General features: G+C 40.2%; 1 protein-coding gene across 2 annotated transcripts in view; it reads right to left on the reverse strand.

Annotated features, from left to right (window-relative positions):
• ADGRG2 (adhesion G protein-coupled receptor G2) overlaps positions 1–26,469 on the reverse strand; it is a 119,345-nt gene that overhangs the window by 80,762 nt on the left and 12,114 nt on the right. For both annotated transcript variants that reach the window (XM_075854022.1, XM_075854021.1), the window contains exons 2-3: positions 15,943–16,061; positions 11,123–11,722 (exon numbers count right to left, since the gene is read on the reverse strand). In XM_075854022.1, the coding sequence (XP_075710137.1) occupies positions 11,123–11,722; positions 15,943–16,060 (718 nt within the window). In that variant the 5' untranslated portion in view covers position 16,061. The remainder of the gene's footprint in view (positions 1–11,122; positions 11,723–15,942; positions 16,062–26,469) is intronic.

A 26,469-nucleotide genomic window follows, 5' to 3' on the forward strand; every position in this document is an offset into this window, starting at 1 on the left:
TGTAGTTATTATTGGTACCATTATGGGGTACATACGACTTTTTGATTACTTTTTATCCTATTTTTTGGGAGGCAAGGGACCAAAAAAACTGCAATTCTGGTATAGTTTTTTAGTTTTTCTTTTATACAGCGTTCACCATGCGTTATAAACTACATTTTAACTTTATTCTGCGGGTCAGTACGATTCCGGCGATACCAAATTTATAGCACTTTTTTATGTTTTACAACTTTTTGCACAATAAAATTACTTTTGTAAAAAGAATGTATTTTTTTTTCTGTTGCCAAGCTGTGAGAACCATAACGTTTACATTTTTTCGTTGACAGAGCTGTACGACTTTTTGATCACTTTTTATTACAATATTTGTAGTGCAAAGTGACCAAAAACCAGAAATTCTGGTATCGTTTTTTCCGGGGTTTTTTACGCCGTACACCGCGTGGAATAAATAACATATTTTTATAGGTCAGTCGGTTACGGACACGGCGATACCAAATATGTCTGATTTATTTATTTTTTTCAATAATAAAGGACTTGATAATGGCAAAGGGCGATTGTGTTTTATTTTATGACTTGAAGCTTTTATTATATGTTTTAAAACTTTTTTTTTTACACTTTTTTTCAAGTCCCACTAGGGGACTTGAAGGTCCAACTGTCAGATTTTTTTCTTTCTAAGGGTATGTTCACACGGCCAAATTTCAGACGTATACGAGGCGTATTATGCCTCGTTTTACGTCTGAAAATACGGCTCCAATACGTCGGCAAACATCTGCCCATTCATTTGGATGGGTTTGCCGACGTACTGTGCAGACGACCTGTTATTTACGCGTCGTCGTTTGACAGCTGTCAAACGACGACTCGTAAAAATACAGCCTCGTCAAAAGAAGTGCAGGACACTTCTTTCAGACGTTTTTGGAGCTGTTTTCTCATAGACTCCAATGAAAACAGCTCCAAAAACGGACGTAAAAAACGCAGCGAAAACGGCGCGAAAAACGCCGCGAAAAATGCGAGTTGGTAAAAAAACGTCTGAAAAGCAGGGTCTGTTTTCCCTTGAAAACAGCTCTGGATTTTCAGACGTTTTGGTTGACTACGTGTGAACATACCCTAATACATTGCACTACCAATGTAGTGCAATGTATTAGAACTGTCAGTCATTCACTGACAGCAAGCCAACTAGGCTTCGCCTCCCGGCAGGGCCTAATTGACTTCTGTAATGGCAGAGCAGGAGGCCATTGTTAGGTCTCCTGTTCCCATAGCTGGCGATCTGCTAGCAACCTCCAAGATGCAGCAATCGCTTGCGTTCGCTGCATCGAAGGGGTTAATGGCAGGGATCGGAGCTAGCTCGGATTCCTGCCGTTACAGGTGGATGTCCGCTGTAACATACAGCTGACATCCACCGCTGATGACGCCGGCTCAGCTCCTGAGCCGGCGCCATCTTGCCGTCGGCTACGGAAGCCTTTCAGGCTCCGCCACCGGGCGGCTCCTGGAATGCTTCTGTGCTAGGCAGACTGGGAGGTCAGTATTAGGCCTCCGGTTGCTATCGGAGCCACCGGAAACCCCAGCAATTTCATTGCCTGGGTTCCGATGAGCTGCAAACAGCTTAAATGCAGCGTTTGAGCGCTGCATTTAAGGGGTTAATGGCGGGGATCGAAGCTAATTTCAGTCCCCGCCATTACAGCTGGATGTCAGCTGTAAGATACCGCTGACATCCGGCGATTGTGGCACCGACTCAGCTTCTGAGCCGGTGTACACCATTTGTCGTATGGATACGCCAAAATGCGGTAAGCACTAGCTTTCCATGACGTATCCATACGACAAATGTCAGGAAGGGTTAACTTCTATTGAAACACCAGAAGAAAGAAAAACTGGCTACTTCATCACACTCCTCTCCATTGAACTACACTTGAACAATGTAGATGTGACTGCGCAATCCATTCACGTTCCTCTTTCCATTTATCAGAACAATATCACACAATCTATTGATTTTTACTTTAGTATTTTATTTGTATGTTCAATATTTTTTGCTGACTGTATTCTAAAATAAAATGGGAAAGATAAGATATTCTATCAATTAAAAAAAAAATCAACGTGCTGCAATCTCTTAGATTCTTCTGTACACTTTAGTGATCAGTGTCAAGGATGACTATAGGGTCTTTTACACGGGCCAATTATCGGACGTTATAGAACGCAAATGCTCGTTCATCTGCTGATCGTATAGTTTTAAAAAAGTAAAATCTTATCGTTGTGTAAACAGGGAGACGTGCTGCCGACATGATAATGTATGGGGACGAGCGATCGGAGTAACGAGCGCTCGTCGCCATCCTAGCTCCTTGTCAAAGGAGCAAACGAGCGCCGATCAACGAGCTGTCTTGTTGATCGGCGCTTGTTTACACGGCCCAGGATGGGCCATGTTATAGGAGGGAGGGAGCTCCCTCTCTCACCCCACTGGCATCCTACGTGTGATCGCAGAGTGCAGGTGTCTTCTTAGGCAGCTGGGGGCCCAATAAAGGCCCCCAGGTCTGCCACTAGTTAATGCCTGCTTGACCATGCCAGAAGAATGGCCTAGCAGATGCCTGTCTGTTTTACACGGACAGGCAGTAATGCACTGCAATACAGTGTATTACTGTATGATCACATAGTGAAGTCCCCTAGTGGGATTAGTAAAAAAAGTATTAAAAAGTTTAATAAAATTAATAATAAAAATTTTTGGGAAATATACACTTTTTCCCCTTACAAAATGCTTTATTATTAACAAACCAAAAAAATGTTACACATATTTGGTATTGCCACGTCCGGAACGACCCCAGCTATAAAGTTATTACATTATTTAACCCGCTCGGCGCACACCGTAAAAAATTAAATAAAAAACAATGCAAAATTGCTGTTTTCTGTGAATCCTGCTTTAAAAAAAATGTGATAAAACGTGATCAAAAAGTCGCATTTACCCCATGTACCAATAAAAACTACAAGTCGTCCCGCAAAAAAATGGTGACACAAAAACAAATAATTTTGAAAACAAAGTGTTTTTACTGTGTCAAAGTTGTAAAACATAAGAAAACTATATAAATTTGGTATTGTTGCAATCGTAACAACCCGCTGAATAAAGTTATTGTGTTATTTATACCACACGGTAAACGGTGTAAATTTAGGATGCAAAAAAGTGTGGCGAAATTGCTTTTTTTTCTATCCCCCCCCCCCAAAAAAAGTTAATAAAAGTTAATCAATAAATTATATGTACCTTAAAATGGTGCTATTAAAAAATTCAACTTGTCCCGCAAAAAAAAGACCTTATACAGTTATATTGACGCAAAAATAAAAAGGTTATAGATCTTTGAATGAGACAATGGAAAAACGAAAAAAATAGCTTGGTCATTAAGGCCTAAAATAGGCTAGTCATTAAGGGGTTAATAGATGTCTTTCTATTTTCAGAATGGTCCCTTTTTTAAGCGCGAGAGTTACAATAATAGAAGAAGTAAAAATCTATTTGACTTAAATTTTCTCGTGGTTTCCCTGTCAACCATTGGTAAACATTGCTTCCTAAGCAAAATGCTAACTATTGCAAAGGGCGGCAAGGGATTCTGTGCAGCCCTATAACTTTTATTGGATTTCTTCTACTTGTAGAGTACGGAATTCTCGTAATAAGTATATGTTATAGAAACGCTTTACATGCAATTTCCTCATACATGAAGGCATATCCCACAGTGGCCTAAAAATTATAACTTAAAGGGTAACTAAACTTTAAAAAAACTTTTGCCACAGTGACATGTCAGAAGTTATAATCGGTGGGGGTCCGAGCACCACCGATCGCTAAAACAAAGCAGCAGAAGCGCGCGGGTGAGCGTTGTGCTGCTTTTTGTACACCGCTCACTCGGCTTTCCAAGGAAAGCCGATCAGAAGTGAAGCAGCGCTCACCCAAGAGTTTATGCCCTTTCGTCTTAGCGATAGGTGGGGGTCTCAGTGCTCGGACTCCCGTCGATCAAAACTTCTGATCTGTCACTATGAAATGTCAAAAGTTTTTTTAAAGTTTATTTAAACTTTAAGTTACTACCCTATGGGAGATGCTTACTTTTTTTTTTATTTTTTAAGCTCTGCTTCACTGGGCCAAAGCTAAGATCAGTGATTTCTGTTTAGCTGCAGAGTAGTCTAAGCTACAAAGAAGGTCTAGGTTGTCACGAACACAACTATCCCATCAAATGCTCAGGCTGCTTCTCTGCCCTTCCCACCTTTGGGAGAATGGGGGCCTGTGATGCCGATATCCCGTGGTCATGCCATAAATGTATACAATGGCAACACTCATTTAACTTTGAGTAGCTTGTTGTGATATTCCTGAGTACAGTGTCATATAAAATAATAATAATTGTGCTATCAAAGTGTTTGAAGATGAACTCCAATATATCCCACTGTACACACCTACGCTTTGTTCTTTGGCTATGTTCACATCTGCATCTGTCATAGCTTCCGTCAGATTTGAAGGGAGAAATAGCACTGCATGCAGTGCAATTTTTACCTTCAAGATGATGGACAACTGGGCGGAACCCGACAGACCCCTTTGTAAGACGTTGGTGTTATCCGTTGTGTAATGGATACGGCTGTGATCATTTCCATTATAAACGGAAACCACACTGCAAGTCTGAACAGAGTTTTAGCTTATAATTTAACAAGGCCAAATTTAAAAATGCAAAACCTCATCGAATGGGTTAAATGTGTGCCTTTCAACCAACATTAACAATGCAATTAATATATTCAGAGTTTATAATGTAAAGACTAACACCAGGGAATATTGGTATGTATCTGTCAAAATAAAATATGTCATTCTTTGCTAAAATCATCACTCTGTAACCTGACGAGTTTAGATGGTATCAGACAGCTGCCTAGTAACTCCCTAGATGGACTAGATCTGGATTGCAGCTTTCAGAATACTGGAACAGCTAGAAAAGGGTAAAATCAAATATATGCAAATCATGTGAAGCATTCTCTGCAGCTTATAACTTTTTGAAAAAAGTAATTTACTCATGATACTAGTTTTACTTGAAACATCAGTTAGGATTTCTTGTTTTGTATTCAATTGAATACATTCCATAAAAATATCTTTCAATTTGAGAGCGCTGAGCTCTTTCCTTCGACCTTCACACCCTGCCAAGACATTTCGGGAGACTCCGCCCCCTTACTTATGTTTGCAGGTGGAAACAGGTGAGAGCTTTAAATAGTAGACAATTCAAATAAAATGTTTCTTTCACACATCTTTGTTTTAAAAACATCCACTATATATTATAAACATGAATTAATCACACGGTCACAGCTTCGTAAAACTTTTGAACCTTTTATTAAATCCCTATGTGTGGGTCGATACACTGATCAATCATAAGAATACCTTAAAACTACACTTGAAATACTCAAGAAAAAACAAGTCAGCCTAGCTCTACACACCTCCACCTTGACTGAATAGTTAAAGAGGATCTGTCACTAGTTTATTCATTCCCTATCACCTAACTAATCTAATAGGCGCCATGATGCTGATAACTACAGTGTGTTTCAAAACATTTATTATTTGCAAAGTTATGGGCTTTTTTCTAAATATGCTAATTTGGCTATACTTGCCAAATGGGAGGTTACTCCTTCTTTTCGCTCTGTGCGGTATAATGTTTTCTGTATGACGCTGTCCAATCAGCGTCATACAGTTCTAATTTTTCCAGCCCAGCAACACATCGTGATCTCGCGATTGAAGCTGAGATCGCGCTAGGCTGGCAAGTGGAGAACTGTATGACATTAATTCGACAGAGAAAAGAAAGAGTAACCTCCCATATAGCCAAATTAGCATATTTATAAAAAAGCCCATAACGTTTCAAATAATAAACTTTTTGAAACACAATTTTCAATGTAGTTATCAGCATCATAGCGCCTATTATATTAGTTAGGAGATAGGGCATTAATAAACTAGTGACAGATCCTCTTTAAAGGTACAATGTATACCTAGGGGACTTAGATCCTCGCTAACCTTCATTTTCTTACATGACAATGCACTGTATCATCAACGACTGTATGCAATGAACAATCACCATTCACTGGATCTTAAAGCCTGTTCACATCGGGGTTGCTTTTCCGTTCATGGGTTCCGTTGCAGCTTTCCGTCAGAAGAACTCATGAACGGAAAGCCAAACGGAAACAAAAGCTTCCATTTGCATTACCATTGATTTCAATGGTGATGCTTACGCTTGCCTTGGTTTCCGTTTTGTTTCCGTTGAGTAAAGTCTCCATTTTTTTTTGGAAACATTTAAATTCATAGATACAAGTGCCAGCTCTGGGACCTGCACCTATATCAAGAACGGGGGGTCATCCAATCCCAGTTTCGCCTGGTGAGGTAGCCGCTTGCAGCAGATCCCAGGCAGGGGCTAGTGGAGATCGGGCTGCGCATGTGTGCTACTTTCTCCATTATATTCTATGGGAGTTACAGAAACAGCCATATCTCCTAGCCCCCGTCTGGAACCTGCAGCCTCACCACGTGAGACGGGGGTCGGATGAACCCCGTTCTCTATATAAGTGCGGATCCCAGAGCTTAGACCCTCATCTATCAGACATTTATGGAATATCCTGTGAATATGCCATAAATATCTAGATTTAGAATAATCCCTTATATATCAATTCAAATTAACATAATGTACTCAAATTGGTTCTGGTCCCATATTTAATTTGGCGAGATGAGAGAATTAAAAAAGATATTTAGCTAAATCCTTTTTTTCGTCTTAAAGTAATTGTCTCATATGCTGTATAAGGCTCCATGCACACCGCCGGGCATTTGCGTCCGCATACCATCCACAATTGCAGAGCAGCAATTGCAGATAGTATAGGGCACATTATGTCCTATAGGCCAATGCACACAACCATGGTTTCCACAGTCCGTGCATTGGCCGGAGCCCGGATCGCAAAAACAAACAGGACATGTTATTTTACGGGTCAGATTTGCGGTCTGGGCTCATTAAACTCAATGCACATCTTGTGTGTGCATGGTCCGTGATTGCAGACGGCCTGCGGATGACACTCCTCGGGCCATCCGTGCTGTAATCACGGACCGCGCACACCTCTACAGTCATGTGTAGGTCCAAAGCACACGACCGTAGATTTCATCCATCCGTAAATATTGTCCGTAAATACGGAACCATAGTAATTTATAGTTATCCATAAATCATCCGCATATACGGAACGGTGTCCGTAAATACTGTCTGTAGTGCATCCGTAATGCATCCGTATTTATGGATCCGCAAAAAGAAGAAAACCACAAATTATATGTAACATCTGCAATCCTGGCTTTGCCTAGCAACGCTTCCGTAATTACAGACGGCTACACATCCGTAGCCATCCGTAATTACGGAAGCGCTCATAGACTTCTATGGGGAGTCTGTGCCATAATGACGGACAAGAATAGGACATGTTCTATATTTTACGGATCGTTTTTACGGAACTGACACCCATCCGTAAAAATACGGAAAGGTATCTGTAGCCCATAGAAATTAATGGGTCCGTAATTATGAATGAAAAATACAGTCACGTGCATGGGGCCTTATAGTGTATAACCCACTTTTTCCCCATCGCAGAAAGAAGGACCTATGGTAAAGGAGACCCAAGAAAGGTGCTTTCTTTTTTTTTTTTAAGTTGGAGATTGACTTTAAATTCTGCTTATTATTTTGTGAATTTAAATAGATACATTATTTTCTGATTAATTTCACAACTTATCTTTATAGGGGGTCGCAGTTCTGTTTTTTTTTGTTACAGAGCTTTAAATTCCCTGCCTCCTATAAAATGGTGGCTGCTGCAGCCTACTTTAGGCTGAACTTAGGAGGATACTTGATCCAGATTTCTTATTGCGGTTAATGGAAGCTGTATAAATCCTATATTCAGAGCTCCGACACCTAAATATAATATATATTATGAAATTAATCATCAAAGAACGTTGGATCAATTTAGACAGAAAAACAAAACAATAGGTACACGTGTAAAATTCAAATTAACAAAAGCACTTTGGTATTTTAGGAAAATACTTAACTTTTTAACAAAACGTGAAATTTGATTTTCAGAAGCACTTATGAATCCCCTTCTATATTCATAACATCACATAATGTTACTCTATTAAATTGCATATACCTGTCTGTCTATGGGTATGTTCACACGGCCTATTTACGGACGTAATTCGGGCGTTTTTGCCCCGAATTACGTCTGAAAATAGCGCCTCAATAGCGCTGACAAACATCTGCCCATTGAAAGCAATGGGCAGACGTTTGTCTGTTCACACGAGGCGTATATTTACGCGCCGCTGTCAAATGACGGCGCGTAAATAGACGCCCGCGTAGAAGAAGTGACCTGTCACTTCTTTGGCCGTAATTGGAGCCGCTATTCATTGACTCCAATGAATAGCAGCACTAATTACGGCCGTAATTGACGCGGCGTTCAAGTGCCTGCACATGCCGGTACGGCTGAAATTACGGGGATGTTTTCAGGCTGAAACATCCCCGTAATTTCAGCCGTTACGGACCCCCGCCGTGTGAACATACCCTATAACTTCTCAGTACTTCATACATCTTTTATGCTTATTTTGCAGTCGAGGAGAATATTTGAGTCAACTTTGGTATTAAATAGCAGTTGGAAATGATATCGTCATTGTGGTTTTAGAATGTGATCTGCTGACCTGAATCTAAATAAATGTATGGCCTGACATTTAACGTCATGTCATAAAAAAAACTGCAGCTGAAGATTGATTTTGAAAAGTATAAAAAAAATTGTGTTTGTATTTACATTGAATGTATTATTTTTCAATGGTAAATGTATTCTTTTTCTGTGGAGTACTTCCACTAAATAGTATCTGTCTTCTTTACTGGCGCTATTTATATGTGTATATAAGTTACATATTCTATTTTTGCGTCTAGGAGTTTTGTGCTTCACTTGAAGAAATAAGCTCATATCAGTTTTCTCTGTCTATGTGGGATGTAAGTTATGGGGCTAAGGCCTCACATGGCTGTTTTGTACTGAGCCATAATCGGGCTACCACGGAGATGCAAGCAGCCTTACCGTACCTCCATATGCCACTAATTTCATACTGAAGCCCAAAGAAGTTTTTCCTACCAAATGCCTTACGAGTCCAACAGGTTTCAGGTTTTCTGGCTGCATTGGCTGATAACACTATAGATTGATAGTTTTATGTTTTTTTACAATTCTCTCTTCTTTATGATATACAGCACATATGTCATTGCATAAGCGTGTAGGTAGGTGCATCTGCGTAATCTGTGTGGTACTCAGCTGTAGCTCCAAGCAGCAAGTATCTACCCTGTGTATGTGTAACTGTATGCCCCTAAGAGTCAACATTATAAATAAAATTACTTTACATATCTCAGGGTTGTAAAATAAACTGGCACACATCTGGAGTAGAAAATGGTATTCACACATAGGCCAATTTTATATAATATGGCTACCATTTTTTTGCATGTTCTCCTCATGGATAACAGTTTTCCGTTTTTGGTGTGGCCTCGTTTATTTTATACATATGCAACATATCCAACTCCATAAATAATGGTCAATCAAATCCAGATGGGACCAAAACCAAGGCCTTTCTAAAGGCCAAAAATTGTGCAAGTGCAACAAAGAATTTATCTTGTGACATTTGTGAAGCATTTCTATTTTTTGCGGTTGTTCTCCTTGAATGTATAGTACTTGCACTGAATTCATACATGCCCATGCGGCGGTTTTTCTTTATTTGCACATGTTCGTTACTGATCTATTTTCATCAACAGTAAAACTGTCAGCAAACTGACGCTTTTCATAAATTGTGCCAAAGCATCTTTTTGATATGAACCCTTTTTAGTGGTTTGGGGATTTATGAAGTGAACCATGACACATGCTCACAATTGAAGCTGAAAAATCCTCTCACTTCTCCAGTGATTTGTTTTGGCTGTTATACTGACAAAGTCTAGTGAGATGTATTAGATTGATGAAGAAGACATATAGTAATATTTCAGGATAAACTGGTTTGTCTAGTAAACTTTGCTTTTAGTCTTTGTTGCTTTGTCAAATCTTTCTTTTCATGCCAGTGTATTTCTAATATTTTCCAATTATGATAAAAAATAAACTGTAATTTGTAACAACAAATACTAAACAATAAAACAATTATATATTTTTTTATTTTTATTTTTAAAAATACAATTTTTTACAGGCTTTTTCTTACAGGTGCCACTTCCAGAAGCCTGCATTCTGTCAATGGCTTGGTTCTTGTGTTCAAATGCGGTTTTTGCCACAAATCATGGCAAAACCACAACATTTTTCCATGGCTTTCCCAAAATTTCACCAAAATGATGTTTCCCAGCAAAAAATACATTTAAACCGGAATGTGAGTACCCAGCCTAAGGCCTCTTTTACATGGCAGTATTTGTAAGCATCCGTATTACGGATCCATAATATGGACGTATTACGGATGATTTTGCATCAGTATGTCATCAGCATTTCATCAGTGTTGCATCAGTACTACAGATCTGCAATACTGATGGGCTGTCAAGAAGCCCCTTTGAAAAACGGATGCAATACTAATGACATACGGATCAGATATGGACCAAATACTGATGCATCTGTATTTTAATCATTCTCCATAGACATCAATGGGCGTTTCCAACCGCAATACGCATAAAAGTAGTGCAAGCTGTGTTTTTAAAATATGCGCATATTTTATACGCTCATCTGAATAGCCTCATTGATTAACATTCGCTCCGTATTACGAACTGAAAAAAACAGATGGAATACGGATGTAAAATACGCTTGTCTGAAAGAGGCCTAAGGCTATTATGATGCCTGTAAGCACAATACAACAGCCTCTGTCAGCACTACACTGATAGAATACGGGAAGCTGCAAACCGTGACTGTGTTACACTGCATGGAAGAAGGCCTTGGAAAACATGAAATTCCCTGTAGCTCTGCAGGATTATTTTTAAATTGTTCCTGCTTGTGAAGCATGAATTGCTTGTTATGCAATACCATAGTAAAATCTTAAAAGTGGCTCCAAACCAGATCCTTACATTAAAGCAGTGGAATTTATAATGATTACGTCATCTTCGGATGCTATCATAGGTAAGAATAAATGAAAAACAAGACTTACCACAGTGCAAAGTTGAATCTTGCTGTACAACGTTTGAGCTGTAGATCCAGTCAAGCTTATCCCACTTTATAACATCCCCATCATTGCATGTATGAAAAAAGGAAGTTTGTGCTGTGTTCCACATCCTGAACATGTACATCTCCCCAACCAACCCAACAGACACTGAGGAATTTATTTCTTTAAAATGCGAACAGCCAAGGACAACACTGCCACCTCCGGCTAGATTGGTTTTATTCTCCAATTTGCGGTCAACTTTTAGAGTACCATCAAGATAAAATTCCATGGATTCATCTTTGCCATCCCACATAATGCAGATCTCGTACCAAGTATGCAGGTTTAGTTTTTCAAACAAATTGATCTGAGTGCCAAGCAGCCATATTTTCAAGCTGCTACTGTCACCAAGAACACCAAATTCATAGACATTGATGGTGGAGGAAGTGGGTAGTTGGTATGTGAAAGCAGTCCAGGGATCAGAAGAAGATAGTTTTATGTAGGTGCACACAGTAAATGCTGTCAGCTCAGGGACAGGTGTACTTAAAGTCATAATATCCACGCATGCTGCACCGAAGACAGCTTTGTATTCAAATTTAGCAGCATGAGCTAAAAAATAAAATGTATGGAAAGGTAAGGACAACTTATACTTCTTAGCATTAAATACGTTCAAATGATACATGCTCTAGGTAAGCCTTGTATTAAAGTGGTACATATATACATTTATTTCTGATCACGTGCCACAGGTTATATTAATTATAAGCAATAAAAATCATTTTCTGTCTGTGCTCTTCCAGCAATAGGGAAGATTTATCAAAACGACAGTAGTTCAACAAAGAAGTGGAGAAGCTACCCATAACAACCAATCAATTTGCTATTCCAAGAGCTTTTCATAAATGCAAGCTGGAATCTGGATGGGGGTTAAATTGTCTCAGTTTTACGATATTCTAAAGACTTTTCTTTGGGTCATCTGTTTATATTCTGACCGCAATTATCTGGAAATTTAACCAAGTAGGAAAAACAAGTGAAATGCAATTTTTGATCTTATTTGTGACACCCAGCATCTTGGTCACTGATAATACAAAAGCATCAGTCGTTGGGAGCCACTGCAAAACTTGAACACTGGACTCCATATATATATCCCTTTGGTGACCACTTTCCGTCTCTCACAGAGACAAAACATCTGCATTTTATGTAAAAATCAAGAGTTTAAAACTTTTACCATTGCAGCCATCTATATAATGTTGTTTTATGTAAGCTGATGTAATTTATAACAAGCATACCATTAGTGTAAATTGACAGCTAGTTTTTTACAGAGCCCTATAGAAATTTCCTCAAAAAATTTCAAGTCAAAGAATCATTCATTCATACCACAGTCCCAGATCTCGAAATGGAAATTGTAGACCAGTACATTAATTTTAATTTGCCATAGCTGAATCCAAAAGCCACACAGTAATTGAATGTTCGAATTTTCTTTAAAAATGTGATGCTTGGACTTCATCCAAGTGATGACAAATTCTAATTAAACATGAAAATGTTATAAATATATTCAGAAAAATATGCTGAAACGAAGTAAGTATTCAAATTTCTGAAACCATTTTCCAATGTAAAAGATGTTTGTTTTCTGCAGAAATTAGGCAGCATCTCATCTAGTGTCTGTTCAATGTTATAAATTAGGATATAGAAGATTTCATATAGACCTTATATGGGATATCTACATGACCTAACTGTGGTGAATGAATTAAATAAACATGTCTTTGAAATACATGTTTATTATAATAAGTAAACACCACTTCACTACGGCTTAAAATAAGTACATAACTGTACCAAACCTACTCCAGTCTTTAAATTCTAGATACTAAATAGTCTTATAGGTTCACAACTGCTTGGTCAAAGTGTCATAGAGCTAGTAATGAACCACTAGACACCTGGGTTGACTATTATATAATATAACCTAGTATATTTATTTGCTGACATTTTTTTACTGCTTATAGAGAATGCTTCAAAATTACTGGGATCTCATATCTCAAATTAAAGGTCTTTTACAACCATTACAATTGGTATATCGATTAGATATGCAATCGATGTCTAAATGGTGGTGGTCCAAACATTGGGAACAAACACACTGTGTTGGAATAGCAACACAGCCCCATTTACTTCTTCCACCTTTCATTCTAGGCATCGGTGAGGGACCCAAAGGACGGACCCCTACAAACCAAATATATCTGATCTATATGCCATCAATGTTTATGCTGGAAAAACCACTTAAGAAATATTAATCTCTAATTTCTTCCTTGGCTAAGCATTTCTCTCACCTATTGAGCTTGAGTTCATGGAAACCTAAGGTAAGATTACTCTTAAATGGGTTTTTCCTAGACTTAAAGAGGCTCTGTCACCAGATTCTCAAATCCCTATCTCCTATTGCATGTGATCGGCGCTGCAATGTAGATAACAGTAACGTTTTTGTTTTTTTAAAATGTTCATTTTTGGCCAAGTTATGAGCTATTTTATATATATGCAAATGAGCTTTGAAATGGACAACTGGGCGTGTTTTTTTCGTATGTCCAACTGGGTGTGTATTGTGTTTTTAACTGGGCGTGTTTACTTGTTTTACTAACTGGGCGTTGTGAATAGAAGTGTATGATGCTGACGAATCAGTGACCAGTCAGCATCATGCACTCCTCTCCATTCATTTACACAGCAGCATCACGTTCTTACTAGAACACGATGTGCAGCCACATACACAAGTGTACTGATAATGAATACACATGACCTCCAGCCTGGACGTCATGTGTATTCAGAATCCTGACACTTCTGAATCTTTTCTGTGAGATTTCCAGCAAGGGATAATAAATCTCGTTTACCTCGTAAACTCACGAGATTCCGCGTGGCTTGCTGGAATCTCACAGAAAAGATTCAGAAGTGTCAGGATTCTGAATACACATGACGTCCAGGCTGGAGGTCATGTGTATTCATTATCAGGACACTTGTGTATGTGGCTGCAAATGGTTCTAGTAAGAACGTGATGCTGCTGTGTAAATGAATGGAGAGGAGTGCATGATGCTGATTGGTCACTGATTTGTCAGCATCATACACTTCTATTCACAACGCCCAGTTAGTAAAACAAGTAAACACGCCCAGTTAAAAACACAATACACGCCCAGTTGGACATACGAAAAAAAACACGCCAAGTTGTCCATTTCAAAGTTCATTTGCATTTATATAAAATAGCTCATAACTTGGCCAAAAATGAACGTTTTTAAAAAAAAACAAAAACGTTACTGTTATCTACATTGCAGCGCCGATCACATGCAATAGGAGATAGGGATTTGAGAATCTGGTGACAGAGCCTCTTTAAGATAGGCTATCAATATAAGATCTGTTGTGTCTGACCACTGGCATCCCCACAAATCAGCCTACTGAAGGGACCCTTTCATTGTTTACCAGGCACAGCACCATACATTTGGTAGTGGCTGTGCTTGGTATTGCAGCTCAGTCCTATTTACTTGAATGGGACTCAGCTGCAGAGAGCAACAGTACCAGGCACAGCTGCTGTGTACAGTGCTGTACCTGGTTAACAATTAAGGGGACGTGGTGCTGACCGGGGCACTGCAGCCTCTTTATTCAGCTGATTGGTAGGGGTGCCGGGAGTTGGAGGATAGGCCATCAATATCAAAGACCAGGAAAACCCCTTTAAGCTTACTAAATCCTGAAATTTTAGCTAGGGACAAAGCTATTATTTCAAACTTTTTGCTCATCTTTTATCCCACATAACTTTGTCTTGAAGTGATATAGTGTAGGCTAACATAGAGGAAATATCTGATGAACCCTTATATTCCTTATATTACATGAAGGTCACACATTAAAAAATCAGAGGCTGCATACAGGTGTAGTCACTGTGTGATCAGAAAGGGTATGTTTAGTCATACTGTACATTCTGTATTGTATTTCCCAACCCACAATAAACTTAACCTTTACACTAAAAGCAGTTTCATTCTTTTGTTAGTCACACTTCTTGACATATACATTATATTGTCAGAAGATGTGACGTATTAGCAGTGTCATGCTTACCTCTGTTCCTACTTTACAGACAGAAACTACAATTGTACAAACCTACTTGCAGACACAAATAGGCGTATATTTAGGTGACAGATAAAGTGACAATTTTAAGATGATTTCCTAAAGCTGAAATCTGGATTATCTGCTTACATTTTTCCAAAGTGAGTTGTGATGCAAGCATAGCCTGAATTGTATTAAGTAGATCTGTCCCATGGGCTACTGCTGAATGAAATCATAATCTGGTAAAAGATTAATTTAAAGACTGGACAAAGTTCAAGAAGATATTGACTAAGTGTCGCGCCGCACCTAAACTCCTCTAGACTCCCCTTCAGAGTTCAGCATGTTGCATTCTTTACATGGGTGTATACAGAGAAACTCATATTTGTGCTTTCTAGACACAGATTTTTAATAATCCATGTATGACAAAATCATCTACCCTGCAAAATTGGTGTCGCCAGTTTTTATGCTAAATAGTACAGAAGATGCACCTAATTTATTAAGAGACGCATGCCTCTAAATAAGTTAGGTGCATCTCTGGCCATCTATGCGCCACTAAGTTATAGCTACTCAAGCTATGAGACGGGGTAGATTTGTGCTATAATTTAAGCCAGTTTCTGGTATAAATTATAGTAAATTGTCGGGCCATGGAAGGCCCTGCCCTTCCGATAAGACACAAATGCAAATTTGCTAATTTTTTACACCAGAAAGCGGGCATAGAAAGAATATTAAATTCCCCCCGTTGTCTTGACTAGCGAGCTTTCATTTCTTACCTATTTCTGGGATAATCAGAATGCACAGCAATTTACAAATTGACTGAGTATACTTTAATTTCACAGGACGATGCTTTGTTTTGCCAATTATTGCACTCAGGAAACCATGGAGCAACATCCTGAAAAACACAAAACACATATTGGACATTACCTTTCAATACTGTCAATCATTAGAGAAATATTTCACAGAGAGTATTCAGAACATCTGGCTGGAAAGGAAAGATAACATTCTGGGCATAGTTTTGTCTCCTTCACATGGGCATATATAAAGCATTCAATAAAGCACAGACACTTGGATAATAAAAAAAAACAAATGCCAATCTGTTTCACCACCCCTGTTATAGTTACACACGTTCATCTGCTGCAAAAACAATTCCAATTCCTCCTTAGGTAGCTGTAGATGTATGTATATGTAATAAATCTAAAAACTTGGTATCTAACCTTCATATTTGGGGAATTTTCTTTCACTCTACATAATTTCCGTACATTTTTCCCTATCAATGTTAAGTGAACAGACTCTTCCTGATGTGGAGCTGAAAAACTGTGCTGTATGTTCTGGCCGATCAGTAGCCTCCCACATGCTTCTCCCCTCTCACAGCGCATGAACATGATCGCCTCCTCCTTCCCCGCACCTACAGAGTCTCACACAAAAACTGAGGGAGAGATACTGCTGCAGCTTGTCTAGTATTTACTGTTCTAAACGATTGTGACTGGAGAGGTTTTTGAGCATTTATGTAGCCTGCAGGCAGAGAAAAGGGAACTACAGACTGCTGTATGGAGTGGAAGATGTCACTTTCCACCAAAAATATATATTACAACGTTTCATGTATTTACATGTACTACTGAATTATGAAAGCTTCAAAAAACCAAAAATAATAATAGGTACACTTTACAGTTAAATTAACCCTATAAAAAATATAAGCTCTTATCAATGTATTTCATATTGATCTGCGTAAGCTTTTATGAGAGCTTACAATGGTTTTGTGCATGCCCTTTTAATGCCCCATTGTATCTCTTGTTTTTTGTCTATTGGGTGTATTCAGCACTGTGTAATAAGGTCAACAGAAATGACTGCTGAAGTAGACGACTAATAAAAGAGATAAGCTTAGTTGGAGCAGCTAGAATAAAGATTTTGCAAGACTCCCACGATTGGTGTCATCACCAGCTACTGTTCTTCAATAGTCCAGAACATTGAGTTTCTCTAACAGGTGTTTTGTTCTTTTAATAAAGAATCTGGACTGCTCAGGTTCACACAGAACACAGAATGCAAGCCGAGAATAAGGCATTGGGTCTCCTCTAGTTTTCATTTGTCTACATCAAAAGAAGAGAAGAGCACATAAAAGGTTTATTATATCCCTGTTGTAAGAACTGCTTAATTACTGATATAAAGCATAATGAAGGGCTAAGGTAACCCTGTTATTAACCAAAGCAATACACATTTCAGCGAAGTCAATATGGTTTAAACATATATTTTCTATTTCAAATTATCTATACAGGGATGGAAAGAGCATGGCCATATAATTATGTATCATGTGACTTAGGAAAATAAATCACTCCTAAATGGTAAATTCATGGTCCTTATTATGGTCCTATTTTGAAACCTTGATTCTTTTCAGCAAAGCAACACATTTACATGGATTTTATCATGGATGGGTCTTCCACTTGACTCCACTCTCCACTTGAGAGCTCCTTCCATTCACTCGTGTGATGGAGAGAGGAAATGGCAAACTATGAGCACCTGAAATGGCAGCCATAATAGTTGTCAGTTTTTAGCCCTGAGGGGACAGATGGTGCAGTTGTATCCTGCTAAATCTCTATCAATTAGTGGTACAGATTGTGTAATTCACATTGTAAATGTAGTTTATATTCCCCTTATAACAAATCTATTTAACCCTGTGACTACACAGACACGTGCACGTGCTATGTCACAGTGGAATTTGAAATGCCCAGGTTTATTAAAAATAAAGGAAAACAGCTTAGGCCTCTTGCACAGTTTTTTGTACGTGTGCTATCCACAATTTTGCGGATAGCACACGGACTCATTCATTCTTATGGAGCCATGCACACGACCATAATGTTCATAGATCCATGTGGGGGCTGCGAATCCGGGCCGCAAAAAACTCAGGAACAGTCATTTTACTTCCGGATTTACGGCTTGACAAACTGGTGACATACATTTTTTTAGTTGCAGATCCGTGAATACTGATGACACACGGATGCCAACTGCTTTTTTTTTCCTTTGCGGACAAATAGACCGCAACGGATCCGTGGTTTTGCGGCTCGCAAAACCACTACGGTCCTGTGCATTAGGCCTCATACATTGTATATACCCTTTAACGGTATGTGCACACGTAAACTGCATTTACGTCTGAAATTACGGAGCTGTTTTCAGGAAAAAACAGCTCCGTAATTTCAGACGTAATTGCTCGTACTCGCATTTTGCGAGGCGTCATTGACGGCCGTAATCTTGAGCTGTTCTTCATTGAATTCAATGAAAAATGGCTTAAATCACGTCCAAAGAAGTGTCCTGCACTTCTTTGATGAGGCAGTCATTTTACGCGTTGTCGTTTGACAGCTGTCAAACAACGACGCGTAAATGACAGGTCGTCGGCACAGTACGTCGGCAAACCCATTCAAATGAATGGGCAGATGTTTGCCGACGTATTGGAGCCGTATTTTCAGGCGTAAATCGAGGCATAATACGCCTCGTTTACGCCTGAAAATAGGTCATATGAACCCAGCCTAAGGGTATCATATTTAAGCAGGCTATGTGATTCTGCCCGCCTCAAGCAACAGAAACCTGAGAGAGCAAAGGCTAGATGCACACTGTCTCCTGTCCTTCATTATGTGAGCAGTATGCTACATTGACATAAGTTTTATTAAATATTTGATTACATATACAATATGTACAACCATATACAAAAATTAGAAGAGACCACACAGGTGGGAGAATATAGTCAAAATAATATACAGTGGAGTGAACAAAGCACAAATATACCAGTGTCAATGGGATAGCCAAAAAGGAAGGCTGAAGGGTGTCCTTAAAATATATATATTTTTTAAATATAATTGGAAGAACAATTTAACAATAAGGCTGGATTCACATCTGCATTGCTGTTTCCTTTGTACTGCTGCATCAGAGGAGCAGAACAACGAAAATACCAGAAGCACCAGTTCTGTTATGCGACGGACACCATTAGCAGCCGACGGAACCCATTGAATTTAATGGGTTTTGTCGGGTTTCTGTGAGGGTGTCCGTGGAGCCTCCAACGCAGATGTGAACAGGCCCGAATCACATAAACAGGATTTCATCATTTTATTTTATGCCTTTTATATTTTGCTCTGCAGTAATTATTTACGTGAGGAAGAACAGTATCACATCTAAAATTTAGAAAGAGGAGAACTTGTACTGTGCGTTTTTTACATTTTAGGAGCCTAGGAAAAAAGGATTGAAACCTGAGATTTATCCTGGAAAGAAATGTTGGAGCAATTATGCACGCCTAAGTAATTTACTCTTCAACTTAATATAACCCGCCTTATAATACCAATGAAAATGAATTTATTTTTTGTAAATGTTTCTACTGACTCTAAAAGCAAAGACCTGTTTTATACAAATCCAAAACAGAAAATGTTCAATATTTTATTTCTATTTTTTAAATTGGCAGACTGTTCCAATAGAAATAAAAGATAAAGCAGAAAAATCGGATCAAGTGGTGTAGGATGATTGTGCGATGCCTCCTGTTAGTTGACGTGCCAGTTATCTCCACTTGTCGCAAACTGAGAGGGAAAGAATCCCTGAACTGATAGACCTTGGTTTATTACTCCGGCAGAACGATACTCGCCTAGGCCGAGATGACAGCACTGTTCAATGTTGCGTATAACAGAGATTGGGAGAACAACAACGAACGGGGATGACAGCAAGAGGTGCGTGGAGATGAACCTCTGCACAAACGAATCGTCTGATTGGAAGAATGGTGGCGCGTAGTGAAATTGAACGTCACATCCCAGGCCTAGGGTGGCAACCAGTGTTCACACAAATTATCAGAAGGCATTTGCTCGACATTGGGCTATGAGCCAGACATCCAGTGTTCCCTTGACCACACATCACCGCTTTCAAATGCTATCATGGTGCACAGCAAGACGGCAATGGAGGCTGGAATGGAGGTCCATCCTCTTCAGCGATGAGTCCCACTTTTGTCTGGGACGCAATGCCATGAAGAGGCCTTCACAAGGGAACGTCACACCAGTCCTACTCCCGGGATTATGGTGTGGAGTAGCATAATGTACCATAGCAGAAGCCCTCTAGTCTTCATTTCAGGTACACTACGCCGTTTTTCAACAGGACAACGCCAGGCCACATGTTGCTCGTGCTATTGTGAATAGCCTGCATGGCCTAAACGTGCTACCATGGCCTGCAACGTCTCCGGACTTATCTTCCATCGAGCACATCTTGGATGTCATTGGTCGGCAATTGCAAAGGGAGCTGCCAGCAGCCAATTTTGATGATTTGCATGCCCAAGTACATTCAGCCTGCCATAACATTCCTCAAACAACCATTAATAACCTCATTGAATGCATGCCAAGACGTGTAAGTGCGTGTATTTCTGTGTGTGGCGCTCATACTCGATACTGAATAAATTAAGATGTTTGGAATATTTTAGTTCCATTTTTTTTATTATTTGCATATCTTTAACATGTCTATCAATAATGTAATTTCCACAATTCCAAAACTTTTCCTTCTTGGTGTTGCAATTTCAATGTTGAGGAGTGTATATTCAATTTATTACCTTTGAATTTTTCTATTGTACAATACAGTCATCCTTTTTTACATAGCTACTATGGTTGCAAAATGACCTCCCTTCATTCATATCACAAATCTATACCTATTATCACTTTTTTTTTTTGTCAATCAGAAATGTCCTTTTAGAGAGCATCCATTCCAGATAGTGTCATGGGAGACTTCAATAATGTATCAAGAGCTAAATGGCTATTTGCTTAAAGATCGATCTCATGTGTATGGGAACTTCCCGACTCTCCAATGACGGAAGATGTTGGGGGGAAAAGGGTTTGGTATTTTGGATTTCAACATACATGATCCATTGTTACTGTGGGACAAAAATTGCTTTTCAAAAGAGTCTGGCAGTGGCTTACTCCCCTCTCCCCATTAAAATAAAGTCAAGTGACAGGTCATTCAGAGATTTGCCTCTGTACAGTTCATGGGACTAATTAAGGGGAAATATTAAGTACAGTATGTCCTGGGAAAATATCAGGAAATCCTTGTAATGTACTACTAGAAAGGAACTTACCATTCAGCGGTATTGTATAATGTTAAGACTTATTTTTATAGCTAATTAGTCATATCCCTTTACTATTGTAATTAATTAGTCATTATTCTAAACACATTAATGAACACATTACCAGGTTTATAGAATGCAGGCCATACACAAGTAAATTAATAAGTAATTGTAACAATAATTAGTTCATAATTAATAAACACCTAATTAAAGTTAAAAGTTGCCTAATTAAGCACTAGATGTTCTCTAATTTATGTATATACTACTTGTTCTAGTTCAGTTTACAAGTACTGATCTCAGGAACTGCAGCTGCTGGGTGAGTATTAACCTATAATTTATATTTTGCTGTAGCCACAGGGTACACGGTCAACAGTTAAGGCTCTGTAAACATTGCGCTTGGAAAAGTTTTGGGAATGTTTGGCAAATGCGGCGGGAAAGCTCCTGGCGCATATGCCGGATGTAGTCATAGGCCCCAATTCACACGGCGGAGGCCAAGAGAGTGTCTTTCTGGCCTCCCTCGGGTATGTATGCATTGGTATACCTTTTTTTTACTGTATAGAAAAGCGCAGCCAACTACACTTATCTTGGCAGAGTCATCCAGTAAAGAAAGGTTTACCGCACGGTATGCGTTTTGTTTTTTTTCTTACATGGAAGCCTACAGAAACTTATGTTATTATATGCCTATATAGTAGCACCTCTATCGGAAGGCTTGAACACAGTCTGAACGGACTGAGCCAAAGGACCACACTGGCACAGTGTATTAAGAGATTAGAGCACTTGAAGTTCTTGTTTATTTAAAGGGAATTTTCCATCATAGATATTTGTAGCATATTGACTGGACATGTATAAATGTTTGCACGGTGAGTGCCAGACTGCTGGAACCCCCACAGATTTTAAGAAAGCGGGTGCCCATTCCCAGTGGATACAGGTCTGTACAGGCACAGACACTCTATTATAGTGAATTTGGAAACACGGAAACAGAGAGAGTGCTCGGAGTTGTATCTGATCTCCCGTGTTGGATTGACCATTTTGGGCCCACCAGAAAGGATTCTGAGAACTTACCATAAATCTATACAGAACATGTGCATGTCTTTTAATTACATCCTAAATTATGCTGTAATCATTCTGCACTACAGGTTATATTTTAAAAAATTCAGTATTTTCACATTAACTTGTAGAGGAAAAATTATCATAAAAAAAAATTGCTTCCTCTTCACGAATGGAAATAAGCATCACTGTTACCAATTATTCTACACTGAATCATCTTAAAATCCACTTTGACTCCAATGTGAGAACGAAGACAGCCAATATGTAAAAGCGGCCAATATGGCACAACCCTGAGTCTCCCAGCCGCTGACAATGAGCCAAGGCAAGTGGCTTCATATAACAGATTCAGCCTGAAAATAGAATATTTAAGAAAGACATTAACTTATCTAATAACTATATAATAACAAAAATAATTGATAAACTGTTTGCTAAACTCAGACATTTCTTAAGCAGTGCCTGAGAACTAAAACAATTAATTGTAATGATCAAAGACCAAAAGTAGGAGCTTAGCTCTTGGAGCCACCAACATTTGTTTTGTTTCTTATAACTATAAAGTTCTACTTTTTTATAATTTATTAAAGGCTATGTGAAACTTTGTAGCCTTTTTAAAAAAAAAAATATATGCATTTTGTGCTTTAGAATATTTTGCTAATGAGTTTTTATTAAAAGTGTTATTTACTTTTTGCTGGACAGACAGCAGACTAAGACCTTATTCACACGACAGGGTTTCCCGGCCGTGTGATGGCCGTTCATAAAACGGCCATCACACGGCCACAGTAGGAACAATAGACCCCTAATGCGGCTATTCACACACCCTATTTTCGGCCGGGAGAAGTCTATGGGGCCAGGTAATACACGGCCATCACTGGAATGTGTCCCTAGTGACGGCCGTGTCTTCCGTCACTCGCTCTTCTTCTCCTCCTCACAGTGCGAAGTGCATGTGAGGAGGAGGGTATTTTTTTGCTCCCTGTAGGAGCGGAATCCCCAATCCCCGACCACAGCTTCGGCAACGCTGTGGCTGGGGATTCCGCTTCAGAAGTGCCTGACGTCACTGTGTCCATATATGGACATAGTGAAGTCAAGGACTTCTGAAGCTAAATCCCCGACCCTGTGGCCAGTGTCTCCGCTCCAGGAGAAGTCCCTGACATCACTGTGTCCATATATGGACACAGTGACGTCAGGCACTTCTGAAGCAGAATTCCCCACCCTGTGGCCGGTGTTTCCGCTCCAGGAGAAGTCCCTGACTTCACTGTCCATATATGCCATCTATGGGGGGGGTGCTGTGTATAACTACCTACAGGGGGCTGTGTGGCATTACCTATGCGGGGCTGTGTGGCATTACCTACAGGGGGCTGTGTGGCACTACCTACAGGGGCTGTGTGGCACTACCTACAGGGGGCTGTGTGGTATTACAGGGGGCTGTGTGGAATTACAGGGGGCTGTGTGGCATTACCTACAGGGGGCTGTGTGGCATTACCTACGGGGAGTTGTGTGGCATTACCTACAGGGGGCTGTGTGACATTACCTACAGGGGGCTGTGTGACATTACCTACAGGGGGTTGTGTGGCACTACCTACAGGGGGCTGTGTGGCACTACCTACAGGGGGCTGTGGCAGTATCTACAGAGGGCAGTGTGTGGTATTGTCTACAGAGGGAAGTGTGTGGCAAAAAATTTACAAATAAAATTCATCCGATTTTAAAACAGACAGGGAAAAAAACAGATGCAAAACGGGTCAAAATCGGCCATTAAAAATGGCAACACGGCCCGGAACGGAATCAGAACAGATGCAAAATGGATGCAAAACGGCCGGGAAAAACGGTCCAAAACGGCCGTTTTTATTGGCCGACACTCGGACCCTGTTGTGTGAATAGAGCCTAAGGCCTCATGCACACGACCATAGCCATATGCACGGCCGTGATTTTCGGGTCGGCCGGCAGCGGACTGTCACCCGCGAGCCGCCCGCAAGTCGCGGGCCATGCACATGGCCACGGCCATTATTTTCAACGAGCCTGGGCCATGCAGGGACCGTGAAAAACACGGTCGTGTGCATGGCCCCATAGGAATGAATGGGGCCGCAATTCACCCGTGGTTTTTCGTGGGAATTACGGCCGCAAAAGCACGTTCGTGTGCATGGGGCCTTAAAGATTGGGCGTACAGCGTAAACATAGCTTAAAGTGTAAACATAGAGGTTGCATTGCAAAATTTTAGAAGATTTTTCATAAAAGTCAATTAGAAAAATGCTTTTTTAGCACAAAATACATACAGTTCAAAAAACAATAAGCTACAAAAGGTTTACATAGCCTTTTAAGAGGACCTGTCACGTCCTCTGACATCTATAACCAGCTAGGTGGCTTGCCTGCTTCTTTTCTAGCTACCCTCATTTTCCTGCAATTGGTCCCGTTAGTTTCCGTGACCTGTACGAGTAGACTGTCAATTGGGTGGGCCCCAGTGCTCAGTGTCTATTTCAGACGAAGGTGTAATATGTCTGTGTGGCTGCCGTTGAAACAACGGCCGTCACACGGGCCTATATAATTCAATGTGGTCGTTCACACAGCCGTTGTTTCAACGAAGCGTGTGAAGGGTTCGTGAGACAATAGGACATGTCTCAAGTCTATGGGGGATGTGTGATATCGCGGCCCGTAGCGCAGAGCACGGATACACGTCGCATACACCACATCCAAGATGTGCAACGCCCGTCTGAATCTAGCCTAAGATTGACACTGAGTGCTGGGAACCGTCCACTTGACAATCTGGGTGGTCCTCAATGCTCAGTGTCTATGATTGAGATTGACACTGAGTGCTTGGGGGTGGCCTCTATGCCAATAGAAAGGGAGAGGGGAGCCCTCTGTGACCTCATTGGATACTCTGCGACACGATTGTTGTCATGGTAGCTTGGGGACCTAATGAAAACCCCCAGGTCTGGCATGTTTCTCCTCTTATTTTAGGGCTTAATAGGAGCGTGTAAAAAGCATAAGTATTGTAGTGATCTAATGGTTGCAAGTTCTAGTCCCCTAGTGGAACAGAAATTTGAAAAAGTTTTTAGTAAAACAGAATAAAAATATTAAAAGTAAAAACAAAAACCTTTTACAATTTTCCCCTAAAGTAATGTAAACAATGAAAAAAGTAAACACAATTTGTATCACCACATTTTTAAAAGTCTAAACTATTCTAATATAATATTATTTAACCCACATGGTGAACGCTGTAAAAAAAAAAAAAAGAAATCAGAAAGGCTACTTTTTGGTCACCTTGTCTCCAAAAATAAAATGGAATAAAAAGTGATCAAAAAGTCGCATGTATCCCAAAATGGTATTAACCCCTTCCCGACATCCGCCATATATATACAGCGCAGGTCAAGTGGGGGAGTATGGAGCGGGATCACAGGCAGAGCCCGCTCTATAGAACGAGCGTGTCGGCTGTGTGTAACAGCCAATAATTCAATGTAACGAACGAGTTCCTGCTTGCTTAACCCCTTAGATGCTACAGTCAAAAGCGACTGCGGCATCTAAGTGGTTAGAAACAGGGGGGACGGCTTCCAGTGACATTGCATCGGGCCCATAGTTTTCATGGCAGCCAGTTCTGCCATCTTTGTTCTCCTATGAAGCCCTGCTGTGAGACTGTAAGTATAACGATATACTGCAATACATTAGTATTGGAGTATATCATGCAAGCGAACGCTGCTTCAAATCCCCTAGGAGGACTAGTAAATAATGATAAATACAGTTAACCCCTATCCGCACGAGGACGTAACTGTACGTCGTTGCGGGAGGTTACTTCCCGCACGAGGACGTACAGTTACTGAGTTTTTCCCGGTGCACACTGTCGGCGACAGTGTGCACCGGGAACCGGGAGGTCAGCTGTCGCCGACAGCTGACACTCCACTATTGGCGACCAGCGGTCCTTTGCCGCTGATTTCGGCGAATTAAGCCCTTAAATTCGGCGATCGGTTGCAATCGTCGAATTTTGGGGGTTTCTAACATATCGGCAGACCCCGGTCCGAAATCGCGGGGTTTGCCGATAGTTAGTATGGCAAACGAAAGCCTATCAGTGTCCTGATAGGCTTCCTGTCAGAGTGACAGGAAGTCACTGTGTCGTTCCCGATGCACACTGTCGGCGACAAGGTGTGCATCGGGAACTTGGAAATCAGCTGTCCCCGACAGCTGACACTCCAGTGTTGCCGATCAG

The sequence above is a fragment of the Rhinoderma darwinii genome, chromosome 2, assembly GCF_050947455.1.
Source record: "Rhinoderma darwinii isolate aRhiDar2 chromosome 2, aRhiDar2.hap1, whole genome shotgun sequence".
Lineage (NCBI taxonomy): Eukaryota > Metazoa > Chordata > Amphibia > Anura > Rhinodermatidae > Rhinoderma > Rhinoderma darwinii.